Below are 15,920 nucleotides of genomic sequence, written 5' to 3'. Positions count from 1 at the left end.
CGTTTACGGGAGAAGACTTCTGCTGTGCTGAGAGTGTAGATGAAAACAAAGTGGCTCCCAGTATTACGCAGCGTCTCTGCAGCAGAGAAGACTTTCAGCAGAGGAGTCTGCCAGGAATTTAAATTAAATGTGTGTGTCTGTGTTGCTGATTTAACGCTGGAAGCTGTTTTGTGGTTGGTTGGATTCCTGCAGAGTTTGAGCTCTCGGATTAAAACAACAGAGAAGACGACCTACAGTGTGTTTCAGCCTCCTCACACTTTGAGCCTCCGCTCTGTTGTTCAGGGGACTGAAGGAACAACACGAAGAGGAGATATCAGGCTGTGGAGACACACTGGCGTGGACTTTAATAACACGGGAGAGCAGAACCAGGCGGCAGGTTCTGTTTGCAGCAGAGCCGTCCGTTTCTCAAAGGCAGGACAGCAGCAGGTTGAGTTTTGACTTCAACGTACTCAGGAGCAGAGAACAAACAGAAGAAACTGCAGACAGTGAATAAACTCAGTCAGCAATAAGTCAACGCTCGAGGCACCTGTCGGATATTCGATCACACCTGCACGCCTGATTTCAGGGAGGACGCTCCTCTGGGCTGTAACAACCGCGTTACCAACACTTCCAACAGGCTGTAAATCAAACACAAATTATCCTTAAATCCTATAATTATGATAAATCCTAGAAATGTCCTTAAATCCTACAAATATGAAAAAATCCCAGAAAATCTAAGAATTGTTCCTAATTGCGCTATAACCCTAGAAAGGCCCTAAAATCCTAGAAATGTGCTAAATTTCGAGAAATGTCCTAAATTCCTTGAAACATATTAAGATCACAGAAATGTCCTGGAATCCTGATACGTACCTAAAATCTTAGAAATGTCCCAAATCCTAAATTACCCTTAACTCCTAGAAACATCCTAAAATTCTGAAACCCTTGAAATATCCTATAATCCTATAAACATCCTGAAATCCAAGAAATGTGCTAAAATCCTAGAGATGGCCTAAATTGATGACAATTGAAAAATCTTAAAATCTCGGAATTGTCCTCAGATCCCAGAAAAGTCCTAACATCTCAGAAATGTACTACATTGCTAGAAACATCCTAAAATCCTGGAAATGTCCTTAAACTGTACAAATGTCCTAAAAGCCTATAAATGTCCTAAAATATTAGAAATTTACTCAAGACTGAGAGAGATGAAAGATGTTCTTAAATCCAAGAAATGTCCAAACAAATCTCAGAAACACATACAGGGCTGTTGTGACTGGCCCCTGGCCCTCCTCTCATTTGTGGCCCCCAAACAAAGCAGACTGAGTATCCCTGCTCTACTCTACTCTGAGTTTGGATCAGTTTTGAAGAGGCTTCACTGGAAATGTATCAACACCTACAAAATCAGTGCGCACAATAACAACAACAACAACAACAACAGCAAAAACGACAACAACAACAACAACAACAGCAAAAACAACAACAACAACAGCAAAAACAACAACAACAGCAAAAACAACAACAGCAAAAACAACAACAGCAAAAACAACAACAACAGCAACAACGACAAGAACAAAAACAACAACAACAGCAACGACAAGAGCAAAAACAAAAACAACAACAACAGCAAAAACAACAACAACAACAACAACAGCAAAAACAACAACAGCAAAAACAACAACAACAACAACAACAGCAAAAACAGCAAAAACAACAACAACAGCAAAAACAACAACAACAGCAACAACAACAACAACAACAACAACAGCAGCAAAAACAACAGCAGCAGCAAAAACAACAACAACAGCAACAACAACAACAACAACAACAACAGCAAAAACAACAACAACAACAAAAACAACAACAACAACAACAGCAACAACAAGAACAAAAACAACAACAACAGCAAAAACAACAACAACAACAACAACAACAACAGCAAAAACAACAACAACAACAGCAAAAACAACAACAGCAAAAACAACAACAACAGCAACAACGACAAGAACAAAAACAACAACAACAGCAACAACGACGAGCAAAAACAAAAACAACAACAGCAAAAAAAACAACAACAACAAAAAAAACAACAACAACAACAACAGCAAAAACAACAACAGCAAAAACAACAACAACAACAGCAAAAACAACAACAGCAAAAACAACAACAATAGCAAAAACAACAACAGCAAAAACAACAACAACAGCAAAACAACAACAACAACAGCAACGACAAGAACAAAAAAAACAACAACAACAGCAACAACGACAAGAGCAAAAACAACAACAACAACAGCAAAAACAACAACAACAACAACAGCAAAAACAACAACAACAACAGCAAAAACAACAACAACAGCAAAAACAACAACAACAACAGCAAAAACAACAGCAACAACAACAAGAACAAAAACAACAACAACAGCAAAAACAACAACAACAACAACAACGACAAGAGCAAAAACAAAAACAACAACAGCAAAAACAACAACAACAACAACAGCAACAACAACAACAACAACAACAACAACAACAACAACAACAGCAACAACGACAAGAACAAAAACAACAACAACAGCAACAACGACAAGAGCAAAAACAAAAACAACAACAACAGCAAAAACAACAACAACAACAGCAAAAACAACAACAACAACAACAGCAAAAACAACAACAACAACAACAACAACAGCAAAAACAACAACAGCAAAAACAACAACAACAACAACAACAGCAACAACAACAAAAACAACAACAACAACAAAAACAACAACAACAACAACGACAAGAGCAAAAACAAAAACAACAACAACAACAGCAAAAACAACAACAACAACAGCAAAAACAACAACAACAACAGCAACAACAACAACAATAACAACAACAACAGCAAAAACAACAACAACAGCAAAAACGAGTCATGAAACAATTATTTTATCTCTGTGCAGCGAGCGAGGAGCGTCTGAAGGCAGCAGCACGACATTATTTAATCCTGTTGAGACCAACAAGTATCAAAAGTGAAATGTTATCCCTGCTCAACACCGCACACACACACACACACACACACACACACACACACAGAAACACACACTTTGTTGTCAGTATTCAACTTATCAAAGATCTGTGCTTCAGCAGCCAGTGAGCTCCCACAAATCCTTCAGTTTGAGTTGTTTTCTTTGGAGCGTTGATAAAAAGTCGAAACGAGGCGATGGAAGCAGAGTCAGGAGAAACAATATCACCAACACACCGACACACTAACACACCGATACACTAACACACCGATACACTAACACACCGATACACTAACACACCGACACACAGACACACTGATACACTAACACACCGATACACTAACACACCAACACACCGATACACTAACACACCGACACACCGACACACTAACACACCGATACACTAACACACCAACACACCGATACACTAACACACCGATACACTAACACACCAACACACCGATACACTAACACACCGACACACAGACACACTGATACACTAACACACCGACACACTGATACACTAACACACCAACACACTGACACACCAACACACCGACACACCGATACACTAACACACCGACACACAGACACACTGATACACTAACACACCGACACACTAACACACCAACACACCGATACACTAACACACCGACACACCGATACACTAACACACCGATACACTAACACACCAACACACCGATACACTAACACACCGATACACTAACACACCAACACACCGATACACTAACACACCGACACACAGACACACTGATACACTAACACACCGACACACTGATACACTAACACACCAACACACTGACACACCAACACACCGACACACCGATACACTAACACACTGACACACCGACACACCAACACACCAACACACCGATACACCAACACACCGACACACTAACACGCTGATACACTAACACACTGACACACCGATACACTAACACACCAACACACAGACACACTGATACACTAACACACTAACACACTAACACACCGATACACTAACACACCGATACACTAACACACCAACACACCGATACACTAACACACCAACACACAGACACACTGATACACTAACACACTAAAACACTGACACACTGATACACCAACACACCAACACATGATACACCAACACACCAACAAATGATAGACCAACACACAGACACAAAAACACACAATACAACAACACACTGACACACTGATACACCAACACACAGAGACACCGACACACGATTCAACAACACACTGATACACAAACATATGATACACCAACACACTGACACACCGACACACGATTCAACAACACACTGATACACAAACATATGATACACCAACACACTGACACACCGACACACCGACACACCAACACACCGACACACGATACACCAACACACCAACACTCCAACACACGACACACCAACACACGATACACCAACACACCAACACTCCAACACACGACACACCAACACACGATACACCAACACACCAACACACCAACACTCCAACACACGACACACCAACACACGAAACAACAACACACCGATACACAGACACACCAACACACGATACACCAACACACTGATACACAGACACACCAACACATGATACACCAACACACGATACACCGACACATGATACACCGACACATGATACACTAACAGCAACACACGATACACCGACACATGATACACCGACACATGATACACTAACAGCAACACACGATGCACCAACACACCAATACACAATACACCAACACATGGTACACCAAACACAGATACACCAACACACCAATACACCAACACACCGATACACAATACACCAACACATGGTACACCAAACACAGATACACCAACACACCAATACACAATACACCAACACACGATACACAAACACACTGATACACAGACACACCAACACAACAACACACAATACACCAACACACCGACACACCAACACACGATACACCAACACACTGATACACAGACACACTAACACACTGATACACAGACACACCAACACACTGACACACCAACACGCTGATACACTAACACACTGACACACCAACACGCTGATACACTAACACACTGACACACCAACACAAGTTACACCAACACACTGATACACGATACACCAACACACAGTACACCAACACACCGACACACTAACACACTAACACACCAACACTCTAACACACTGAGCAGCAAACAAAGTGAGCAGTGTGTTTAACTACAATCTAACTTCCTCTGTGTTGTGACATTTATTGATTCCTGCGTGACCAGGTGTGCTGTGACCTCAGGTCGAGAGGAACAGACATCATGAATAAAAAAGCACGACAGAATACATCATCCGAACCGACTAACAGGTGTAATCGATGCTCTTATCTCAGTTCTGCACTTTGCAGCCTGTCAGAGGAGGTGACAAAATTTAATTCGTTTTTTTCACTCAGTTGAGCAGCTTCCTTATACCAAACAGTCCCGGGTCGACAGCCCAGAGCCGTGACGAGGATGCACATCCTGTATGAGCGCTGGTTCGGACAGAATCAGGACATTCTTGTAAAACTTAAAGTGATAGATGTGTTTACAAACAAGCGTTCATCATGAGGAGCCCAGCAGACACCTGATTGTGTTTTCAGTCAGTCTCTGTCCAGAATAAACAACATCAGAAGATATGTTTTCGCGCTCTCTTTTTCTGGTTTATAGTGTTAATGTCTCTCACACACTGCAGCGTGTCTTCATTAGTGTTGGTACGTGATGTTCCAGTTCAGCCTGGTTACTTGTTGTGATCGATGTGCGGGGGTGGGATGCGTGGGGACCTCACCTGGGGCCCCAAAATGAGTAGAGCCGGCCCTGGGTGAGCTGAAGGTGTGCAGGGAGGGAAGCTGTGGCTCTGAGGTGGTTGGAAACGTTTTCAAACACAGACGACGCAGAGCGGAAAGAGTTAAAAATTCTGTGGAAGTTGAGTCACATCCACAGGACACAGATCACTCGATAGAGAGCCCAATGTGTCAAAGTGTCCCCTGATGAGGAGATAAAGAGGAGAAGCTGTTGCGACCGCAGAGACAGCTGATAAGGGGAGTAGTGTCAGCGTTTGTGCGACTCTCAGCAGCAGAGCTCTACTTCCTGCTGTTAGCTGTCCCCAACAACATTCACACGTTCGCTCTGAACGCGACCTTTGACCTGCTGCTGAACACCGGCGCTGACAGGCTGAGGAAGGAGGCCGTAGGGCTGGGCAGTTAATCCAAAATCAACCCGAACCCACATACAGAGCCTCTAACAGACGTAATGTTGCACATGTTGGTTATTTCTGTTATTTTTAAAATTCTGTTAATCCTTTTCCCTCCGGAGCTGTCGACTGTCACACATCTGCCGCGTGTCTCACGCTCTCAGGACACCGAGGAAAGTCTCACGCCAAAACACTGCAGCAGCAGAAGTGTTGAACAGTCACATGACGCAGCGAATAACTTTGACTCTAATACAGCCGAGTGTTCGATCACCAAGCAGCGTTTCATCATCGCACAGCTGATGGTCCGACAGCAGCGCAGTGAGACAGACAGCCAATCAGAGCTGAGCTCCTCTGAAAGAACAAACAGTCAAATATTCAGCCGCAAACTGACTTCTTTAGACGTCTACAGGCTGCTTAGTTTTAGTTTCAGCTTCAGACTTTGAATAATTTAGAAACAGCAGGACGCATCGCTCCGTGTCTCATCCAGCCGTTCGCTCTGAGCTCTCATTATTTTTACCAGGGCCACATGTAGTGATTTGGGGGCCCGGGGCCACAGGCACATTGCCTGATTTCCCACCTTTCTCTAACTGTGAATGTTGGCAGGCTGTTGGCAGCTACAGGAAAACCCAGGTTAAAAACGCAACAGCCTCTTAGCCAATCCTAGACCGCTCCCAGGCTGTTTACATCCAGGTGAGGTGAGGTCACTTCCTCTTTTCTCATCCCACCTGTCTGTTTGTCTGCTTTTAAAGGATTAACGTGAGCCATGTGGGAAATTCTGAAGCATCGCTTTCTACCCAGTCCAGGCAGCTACAGACCATAATAAACAGTCATGTCTGTGACACACGGACATAAAACCGAAGGACAACCGTCACGTTGGTTGTTCCAGGAAACGAGACGGTTTGAATGTTTTATTTAGATTAACTAGAGACTTTTCAGTTCAATTCAAAACTTTATTAAGGACTCTGCTCACAGAGAGGTTTGTAGGTAAGAACATAAAATAAAAGGAAAGAAAATAAAATGAAGATATATAAAAACACACCACGGTGAATCAGCCATTTACATACAGACATGTCTTTGCAACAGTTTCTTAAATCATTTTTCATGATTCACACGTGAAAATCCAAGAAGCTCTTACTAAAGTCTTCACCACCTCACTCTGTATTTTTCAAATATATTTCTGATATTTATGAACGCTCCTCTCTCCCTCCATCATAGATTTGCTGCTGTCTCCACATTTCTCAGTAATCTGAAGACACCACAGCCTCAGTGGTTTTAGACACGTCCAAAGGACACAGATGACCTGATAGAGACCCCAACGCTGCAAAGTTTCCGATTATAATGAAAAGATAAAGACGTGATGATGTTGCAACCGCAGAGCGAAGCTGCTGATGAGGGCTGACACGGAGCTCATGAGGTAACAGTGTTTGTGGGACTCTCAGACGGAGACCTCGGAGCAGAATGGCTGCAGTCACAGAGCTCTGCTTCCTGCTGTTTGCTCTCATCAACAACATTCACGCACAACAACTCATTAGCATCAAGCGGGAACGGGACTCTTACAGCTTCAGTCTCCCCGAGGAGGCCGACTCCTGCCTGATCTCCAGGTTTGTCGGTGAGGAGAAGCTGGTCCTGCTGAACACCTCTGACCTCTGGTCCCACAACTCCACGGCACCTGAAGACCCGAAACGACGACTCTCGGTCGTCAGCACGCACAACATCTCTTCTTACGAGATCCACGACCTGACCCACTCAGACTCCGGCCCGTACCGAGAGGAGTGTTGGACCGACGGCAGAGTCACACACGACAAGACCACCACCGTCATCGTCTGCAGTCACGTGGATGTAGGAAGATATTATACAGCGACACCTGGAGGAGCACGGGATCTGCCATGTGAGGGAGCGACTGACCATCAGGACGTCCTGTGGCTCAGACGTGAGTTTGGATACGAACAGAAAATATGGAGCAGAGTTTTTGGGGACAATGAGACATCAATGATGAACGATGATGGAGGAAGATACCAAGTGGAGAAAAACACATCAGCTCTTCGTGTTTTTAACTTCACAACAGCAGCCAAGACAGAGTTCAGCTGTCTGAAGATGGACCAGCAGCAGTGTGTCAGCAGTTACTCTGTATGGTTATTCCTGAACACAGAGACAATCTACGGCTCAGTGGGACAGACGGCTGTGCTGCCGTGCACTCTCACTGATTTCAGTGATGATCAGCCGCCGCAGTGGAAGATCGCCAACACCTACAAGGGACAACCAAACCAGACTGTGTCCTCAGTGGACCAGAACTTCTCTCTGGTGTTTTCATCACTGATGTTAAATCACACAGGTCAGTACGACTGTCAAACTGCTGTCAATGTGAAAAGGTATCATCTGTTGGTGTGTCCTAAATTTTGTCCTCCTGCTGTCGAGCTCTTCTCAGAGGGAGAAAACGTCACTCTCACATGCAAAGATCAGGAAAAGGGTGAGCTGTCTGTTTGGTTCTTTAAGTCGAGCCGAACAGAAGGCAGAGTTTTTAATACACTGTTGGGTCAGAGTCTGAGCAGAGTGAGTGAGTCTGATGAAGACAGGAGTTTGTTTGTCTCTAATGTCTCTCTGAAGGACGCAGGAGAGTATTGGTGTGCAGTTGCGGACACAGATCAGTGTCTCTTATCCAGTAAAACGGTGTTAAAGTACAGAGACCCGTTTGGGGTTCACTCCACCTTCTACAAAGTGAGATGGGCGGTGCTCAGCGCTCTGCTGCTGACGCTCTGTGTTGTTGTGGTCGCTGTGAACCGGAGGACCAGGACCACTTATCACTGAATTTACCCAAAACACCATTTTTTGGAAACTGACAATCAGTAACTCAGTAAAAATGATGTTAAAAGATGCTGAAAGAGAAGGAGTGCATGAAAATCCGTTTCTGAGCGTAATAATTGATCATTAATTCTGTTGGAAGCAACATAAACAAAGTCAAAACAACTGAGATCTGATTATGAATTTGTATGAAATGTTTCAGATTTTCTTTCTGTTGTTAATTCTGCTTCTGTGTTCGTACCTTTAGTCGTTTCTCTGGTTTAGTAGAAAATTAGTTGGTCGTGAGAATCTCTTGAGTAAAAAGAGGAGCTACAATCAGCTGAAGCTTCAGCCTGAAACCTTTTCAGCTCAGACTTTTGATTTTCCTGTGAATTTAATGCCTCAGTGCTTTTTATTCTTTATTATGTGCATTCATCTGAGGAAACTGTTACCGAGGAGACGGACGGAGAGAAAAATGAGAATACTGAGAGAAAAAGTGTCTGGGGTCAGGAGTTGACCTTTGACCCGACAGGATGCAGACGTGTGTGTATATATTGTATATATGTACTTTTTGATATTTCACTCATGTATTTGAACTTTGCTCTCAGCTCAGCTTTGCTTTTGGATCATGTGACTGAGTTTGATCTTGTTTTATTGAACTGATGTTTGATTTGAAATCAGATGATGATGTGATTTCTTTATTACATGTGAAGGAGTTTGAGTTGTCTTTTATGCATTTATCATTGTTACGGTGTCTTCAGTGTTATTGGCTGTTATTATACTCTGGACGTTATCAATCAATAATCAATTGTCTCCATAATAAAGCTGAAACAGAAACAGTCAAACTCTGTCTCCAGTTTTTACTGTTTGGGTTGTGATTTGTGATTTTAATAATAATGAGCAACATGTCTGTTGGTTTGTTTAAATATTTAAATGTTTAAATGAATAAATGAATCTATATTTTTACATCCAGGTGAGGTGAGGTCACCTCCTCTTTTCTCATCCCACCTGTCTGTTTGTCTGCTTTTAAAGGGTTAACGTGAGCCTGAAGCATCGCTTTCTACCCAGTCCAGGCAGCTACAGACCATAATAAACAGTCATGTCTGTGACACACGCGTGGATGAAATTTTGATTTTAGAGGTGGGGGGGACACAAGTATTTTTAATAAAACTCAGACTCTTTTACTGTGTTTTCTAGCAGTTCTTCTAGTTTTCTATTGTTACTTTTTAGTTTACTGTTCCCATTTGCGGTGTAACAATAATCAATTTTGATGACATGGTTATCGAGAAAAAATCTTAGTTTCACAATTATCATGAGTATGGACGTATAAAATAACATTTGTAATCTGAGGTTTTATTGTATTTTTCCCTAAATCTTTCATTGTTGGTGTTTTTTAAAAACAGTTGCTGCCTTTCAACACACATGAAAATAATGAATAAAAATAATCAAAAGTGTAGGCTATCTCTTTGGCATTAAATATAAGTTTAAAAAAATCTCTGCATTGTTGAGGTTCTACAGTAGGCTAATACATTTTATTTATCAGCACTTCAAAACTCACTGCAGAGGTTTGATTAGCTTGAGATTTTGCAGTGGCTTACTCATCAGTCTATTGCTAGCAAGAAGTTGCCTTCCACAGGCAGTGTCTGAGGCTCAGCTGTGCAGGTCCACAAAATCCTATCAGGAGACGTTTTTTGTTGTGAAGAAAAAATATAAAAAATTTCCAGGTTTATTTCCACAAAATCACAGGAAGTGGCTGGCTAACACACTTCTTGCAACTAATTACTTAAAGACGAGGTAAGAAAACCGTTTGCTTCTCCAGCTACCAAGCACTGGCTGACCGCTCACGGTAAAAACAAAGGCTCGAGCCACTCAATGCGGTCTTAAAGGGGAAGTACTCTTTTTATCAACACATATGAAATCACATGAAAACATGAATTCCAATAGACTTTTTAACCTTTTTAACCATTATATAAAGTTATAAATGAAATTCTGAATTATTAAACCCCTCTGTACTTATATTATTGAATTATGCATTTTCTTAACACATTTTAATCATATGAACTGCATTTATAACCATGAACTGTACTTCTGCCTCTACACTCAGACACTTTACAAGATTATTGAGAGCTTTGTAAATGATGAGGACGATCTTGCAGTGGATGCTGCTTTATTGGGAGGTGAAGTGAAGGTGTTGCAGGATAAGTAGCCTATAATTTGAGCAATTTACACTTTGACTTCTAAAGAAGTCTCTAATGTCCATTTTCCTTTTTTTGGGACATCCTGGCTGCGCCTATTTACCCAACACACACACACACACACACACACACACACACACACGCACGCACGCACGCACACGCACGCACGCACACACACACACACACACACACACACACACACACACACGCACACACACACACACACACACACACACACACACACACACACCACACAGAGGCACGCCGCACGCACACACGCGATTCACAACATAGATAGCACGTGGACATAAATTAAACATTAGTGTAAATGAAATCTCTAATATTACAATCCGTCTTGCTGACGTGACCCAGGCAGAACAAACGTCCAACATGATGTTCAACAACTTAGCCGACAGGCAGCAGCAGATTACCGGGAAGCTCGAGTCGGGAGCTCCTGTCTCGGGCAACTAGCAAACCAGCGTTCAAATCCTGGCGGTTTACAACCTGATTGAGTGACAGGGGGGGACGGCCAATCACACAGCAACGGCAGAGCCAATCGAGGAGTGTGTGGGCGGGCTAAACAGGCTTCAGCTTTAGCGGCCGTTTTCCGCTTGGTCCTAGTGCCTGACGCGTCTCAGGTTAATATAGTGTAACACTGTTTTTGGACGGTAAAAACTGCAGGGGACAAAAACGGCGTTTTGAAAAAAACGTCCGTGGACACACGGACATAAAACCGAAGGACAACCGTCATGTTGGTTGTTCCAGGAAACGAGACGGTTTGAATGTTTCATTTAGATTAACTGGAGACTTTTCAGTTCAATTCAAAACTTTATTAAGGACTCTGCTCACAGAGAGGTTTGTAGGTAAGAACATAAAATAAAAGGAAAGAAAATAAAATGAAGAAACACACCACGGTGAATCAGGCATTTACATACAGACATGAACGTCAGTGGCTCCATATTACAGACTTAACCCTCACTGAACTCAGTTCAGGACTGGCTGGAGCCAAAATAACGCCGTTTTCCTGCTCTACATAAATATCCATAAATCAGATTTCTTGTTACAGCAGAACAAGAAGAAACACCAACCCTGGCGAACATTTGGCTCCATGAAGCTCTGAGCGTGTGTCAGCAGCAGCCTCATGCTCTCATTAGAGGCCACAGTCCGTGTCTGCAGCTGCCTGTTTTGTAGAGACGCCACAGATGGGCAGTTTACAGAGGCGTACAGAGAGCTTCAAACAGAGAGCTTTTCACAGGCTGCAGACACAAACCAAATGTACGAGCCAACACGTTGCCTTACCGCCCTGTCTGAGTATATCACCTGACAGATCACCGCTGATGGAGCGGCCCAGGTATTTTAACCCATCACACACCTTAAGAGCTTTACCCGACAGAAGGAAGTCAGGGAATACCGATTTTCTGTCTTCCTTACTGCTGACAGCCATGACATTACTCTTATTTGTGTTATATTTGATGTCAAAATCCATGCCATACTGTGAACAGACTCGATAACTGTCGGAGTCCAGCACTATACGGAGACGAAATGACCAAACCATCTGCATACATCAGGTGACCGACAAGAGAGCTACCTCCCATCCATCCAAAATCACATCTGTTTAACTGCGCTGACAATTCAGCCACAGAAATATTACAGAAAAACAGAGATAAAATACCACCCTGTCAGACACCGTCACTCACTTGAAACGCGGCAGATACACAATGTCCCCATTTTATTTGCATTTTACTGATTACGTCCCAAAACACCTGGATTCTTACGAGGAATCCAGGAACCCGTCTTTGCAACAGTTTCTTAAATCATTTTTCATGATTCACACGTGAAAATCCAAGAAGCTCTTACTAAAGTCTTCACCACCTCACTCTGTATTTTTCAAATATATTTCTGATATTTATGAACGCTCCTCTCTCCCTCCATCATAGATTTAGATACAAACACACATGACGTGTCCTCTGTCACGTCTCACTGCTGCTGTCTCCACATTTCTCAGTAATCTGAAGACACCACAGCCTCAGTGGTTTTAGACACGTCCAAAGGACACAGATGACCTGATAGAGACCCCAACGCTGCAAAGTTTCCACTGATGATGAAGAGATAAAGACGTGACGATGTTGCAACCGCAGAGCGAAGCTGCTGATGAGGGCTGACACGGAGCTCATGAGGTAACAGTGTTTGTGGGACTCTCAGACGGAGACCTCGGAGCAGAATGGCTGCAGTCACAGAGCTCTGCTTCCTGCTGTTTGCTCTCATCAACAACATTCACGCACAACAACTCATCAGCATCAAGCGGGAACGGGACTCTTACAGCTTCAGTCTCCCCGAGGAGGCCGACTCCTGCCTGATCTCCAGGTTTGTCGGTGAGGAGAAGCTGGTCCTGCTGAACACCTCTGACCTCTGGTCCCACAACTCCACGGCACCTGAAGACCCGAAACGACGACTCTCGGTCGTCAGCACGCACAACATCTCTTCTTACGAGATCCACGACCTGACCCACTCAGACTCCGGCCCGTACCGAGAGGAGTGTTGGACCGACGGCAGAGTCACACACGACAAGACCACCACCGTCATCGTCTGCAGTCACATGGAGGAAAGAAGAAGTTATACAGCGACACCTGGAGAAACAGGGTATCTGCCATGTGAGGGAGCGACTGACCATCAGGACGTCCTGTGGCTCAAACGTGAGTTTGGATACGAACAGGAAATATGGAGCAGAGTTTTTGGGGACAATGAGACACCAGTGATGAACGATGATGGAGGAAGATACCAAGTGGAGAAAAACACATCAGCTCTTCGTGTTTTTAACTTCACAACAGCAGCCTTAACAGAGTTCAGCTGTCTGAAGATGGACCAGCAGCAGTGTGTTCGCAGTGACCCTGTATGGTTATTCCTGAACACAGAGATAATCTACGGCTCAGAGGGACAGACGGCTGTGCTGCCGTGCACTCTCACTGATTTCAGTGATGATCAGCTGCCACAGTGGGACATCGACAACACATACAAGGGACAACCAAACCAGACTGTGTCCTCAGTGGACCAGAACTTCTCTCTGGTGTTTTCATCACTGATGTTAAATCACACAGGTTTGTACTACTGTCAAACTTTTGTCAGTCTGAAAAGGTACTTCCTGGTGGTGTGTCCTAAATTTGGTCCTCCTGCTGTCGAGCTCTTCTCAGAGGGAGAAAACGTCACTCTCACATGCAAAGTTCAGGAAAAGGGTCAGTGGTCATTTTGGTTCTTCAAGTCAAACCAAACAGAAGGCAGAGTTGTAAATCTAGGGTTTGGTCAGAGTCTGAGCAGAGTGAGTGAGTCTGATGAAGACGGGAGTTTGTTTGTCTCTAATGTCTCTCTGAAGGACGCAGGAGAGTATTGGTGTGCAGTTGCCTGGGGATATTATCAGTGTGTGTCATCCAGTAAAACGGTGTTAAAGTACAGAGATCCGTTTGGGGTTCACTCCACCTTCTACAAAGTGAGATGGGCGGTGCTCAGCGCTCTGCTGCTGATGCTCTGTGTTGTTGTGGTCGCTGTGAACCGGAGGACCAGGACCACTTATCACTGAATTTACCCAAAACACCATTTTTTGGAAACTGACAATCAGTAACTCAGTAAAAATGATGTTAAAAGATGCTGAAAGAGAAGGAGTGCATGAAAATCCGTTTCTGAGCGTAATAATTGATCATTAATTCTGTTGGAAGCAACATAAACAAAGTCAAAACAACTGAGATCTGATTATGAATTTGTATGAAATGTTTCAGATTTTCTTTCTGTTGTTAATTCTGCTTCTGTGTTCGTACCTTTAGTCGTTTCTCTGGTTTAGTAGAAAATTAGTTGGTCGTGAGAATCTCTTGAGTAAAAAGAGGAGCTACAATCAGCTGAAGCTTCAGCCTGAAACCTTTTCAGCTCAGACTTTTGATTTTCCTGTGAATTTAATGCCTCAGTGCTTTTTATTCTTTATTATGTGCATTCATCTGAGGAAACTGTTACCGAGGAGACGGACGGAGAGAAAAATGAGAATACTGAGAGAAAAAGTGTCTGGGGTCAGGAGTTGACCTTTGACCCGACAGGATGCAGACGTGTGTGTATATATTGTATATATGTACTTTTTGATATTTCACTCATGTATTTGAACTTTGCTCTCAGCTCAGCTTTGCTTTTGGATCATGTGACTGAGTTTGATCTTGTTTTATTGAACTGATGTTTGATTTGAAATCAGATGATGATGTGATTTCTTTATTACATGTGAAGGAGTTTGAGTTGTCTTTTATGCATTTATCATTGTTACGGTGTCTTCAGTGTTATTGACTGTTATTATACTCTGGACGTTATCAATCAATAATCAATTGTCTCCATAATAAAGCTGAAACAGAAACAGTCAAACTCTGTCTCCAGTTTTTACTGTTTGGGTTGTGATTTCTGATTTTAATAATAATGAGCAACATGTCTGTTGGTTTGTTTAAATATTTAAATGTTTAAATTAATAAATGAATCTATTTTTTTAACATGTAAAGAAACAAACAGACCAGATCAAACGAGCCTCGCAGCCGAGTGCAAAGAGCAAAAACAAAAAGACACAAAAGACGAAACCTCGACGTCCGTCTCATTCAGCAAAAACTCAAACGGCTTCAGCTGAAATATCACATGTTGCTCTTCTCAGTTAGCTTTTAGACATGTTTTTATATATATGTATACACAAACACACACACACAGACAC

At 43.0% G+C, this 15,920-nt stretch overlaps 2 protein-coding genes across 2 annotated transcripts; both read left to right on the top strand.

Annotated features, from left to right (window-relative positions):
• The first annotated feature begins 7,427 nt into the window (after positions 1–7,427).
• LOC148189075 (uncharacterized) lies at positions 7,428–9,841 on the top strand. The gene has a single exon (XM_088079584.1). The coding sequence runs from the start codon at positions 7,683–7,685 to the stop codon at positions 9,027–9,029; it is 1,347 nt and encodes a 448-aa protein (XP_087935710.1). The 5' UTR covers positions 7,428–7,682; the 3' UTR covers positions 9,030–9,841.
• A 3,464-nt stretch (positions 9,842–13,305) lies between these two features.
• Positions 13,306–15,586, top strand: LOC148189074 (uncharacterized). Its single transcript, XM_088079583.1, has one exon. The coding sequence runs from the start codon at positions 13,419–13,421 to the stop codon at positions 14,766–14,768; it is 1,350 nt and encodes a 449-aa protein (XP_087935709.1). The 5' UTR covers positions 13,306–13,418; the 3' UTR covers positions 14,769–15,586.
• Positions 15,587–15,920: the final 334 nt, after the last annotated feature.

Source organism: Plectropomus leopardus, chromosome 7, assembly GCF_026936395.1.
Source record: "Plectropomus leopardus strain MGB_pleo_1.0 chromosome 7, ASM2693639v1, whole genome shotgun sequence".
NCBI lineage: Eukaryota > Metazoa > Chordata > Actinopteri > Perciformes > Serranidae > Plectropomus > Plectropomus leopardus.
Note: the sequence above shows the minus strand (reverse complement) of the source record. Positions and strands in the feature narration are given on the sequence as shown.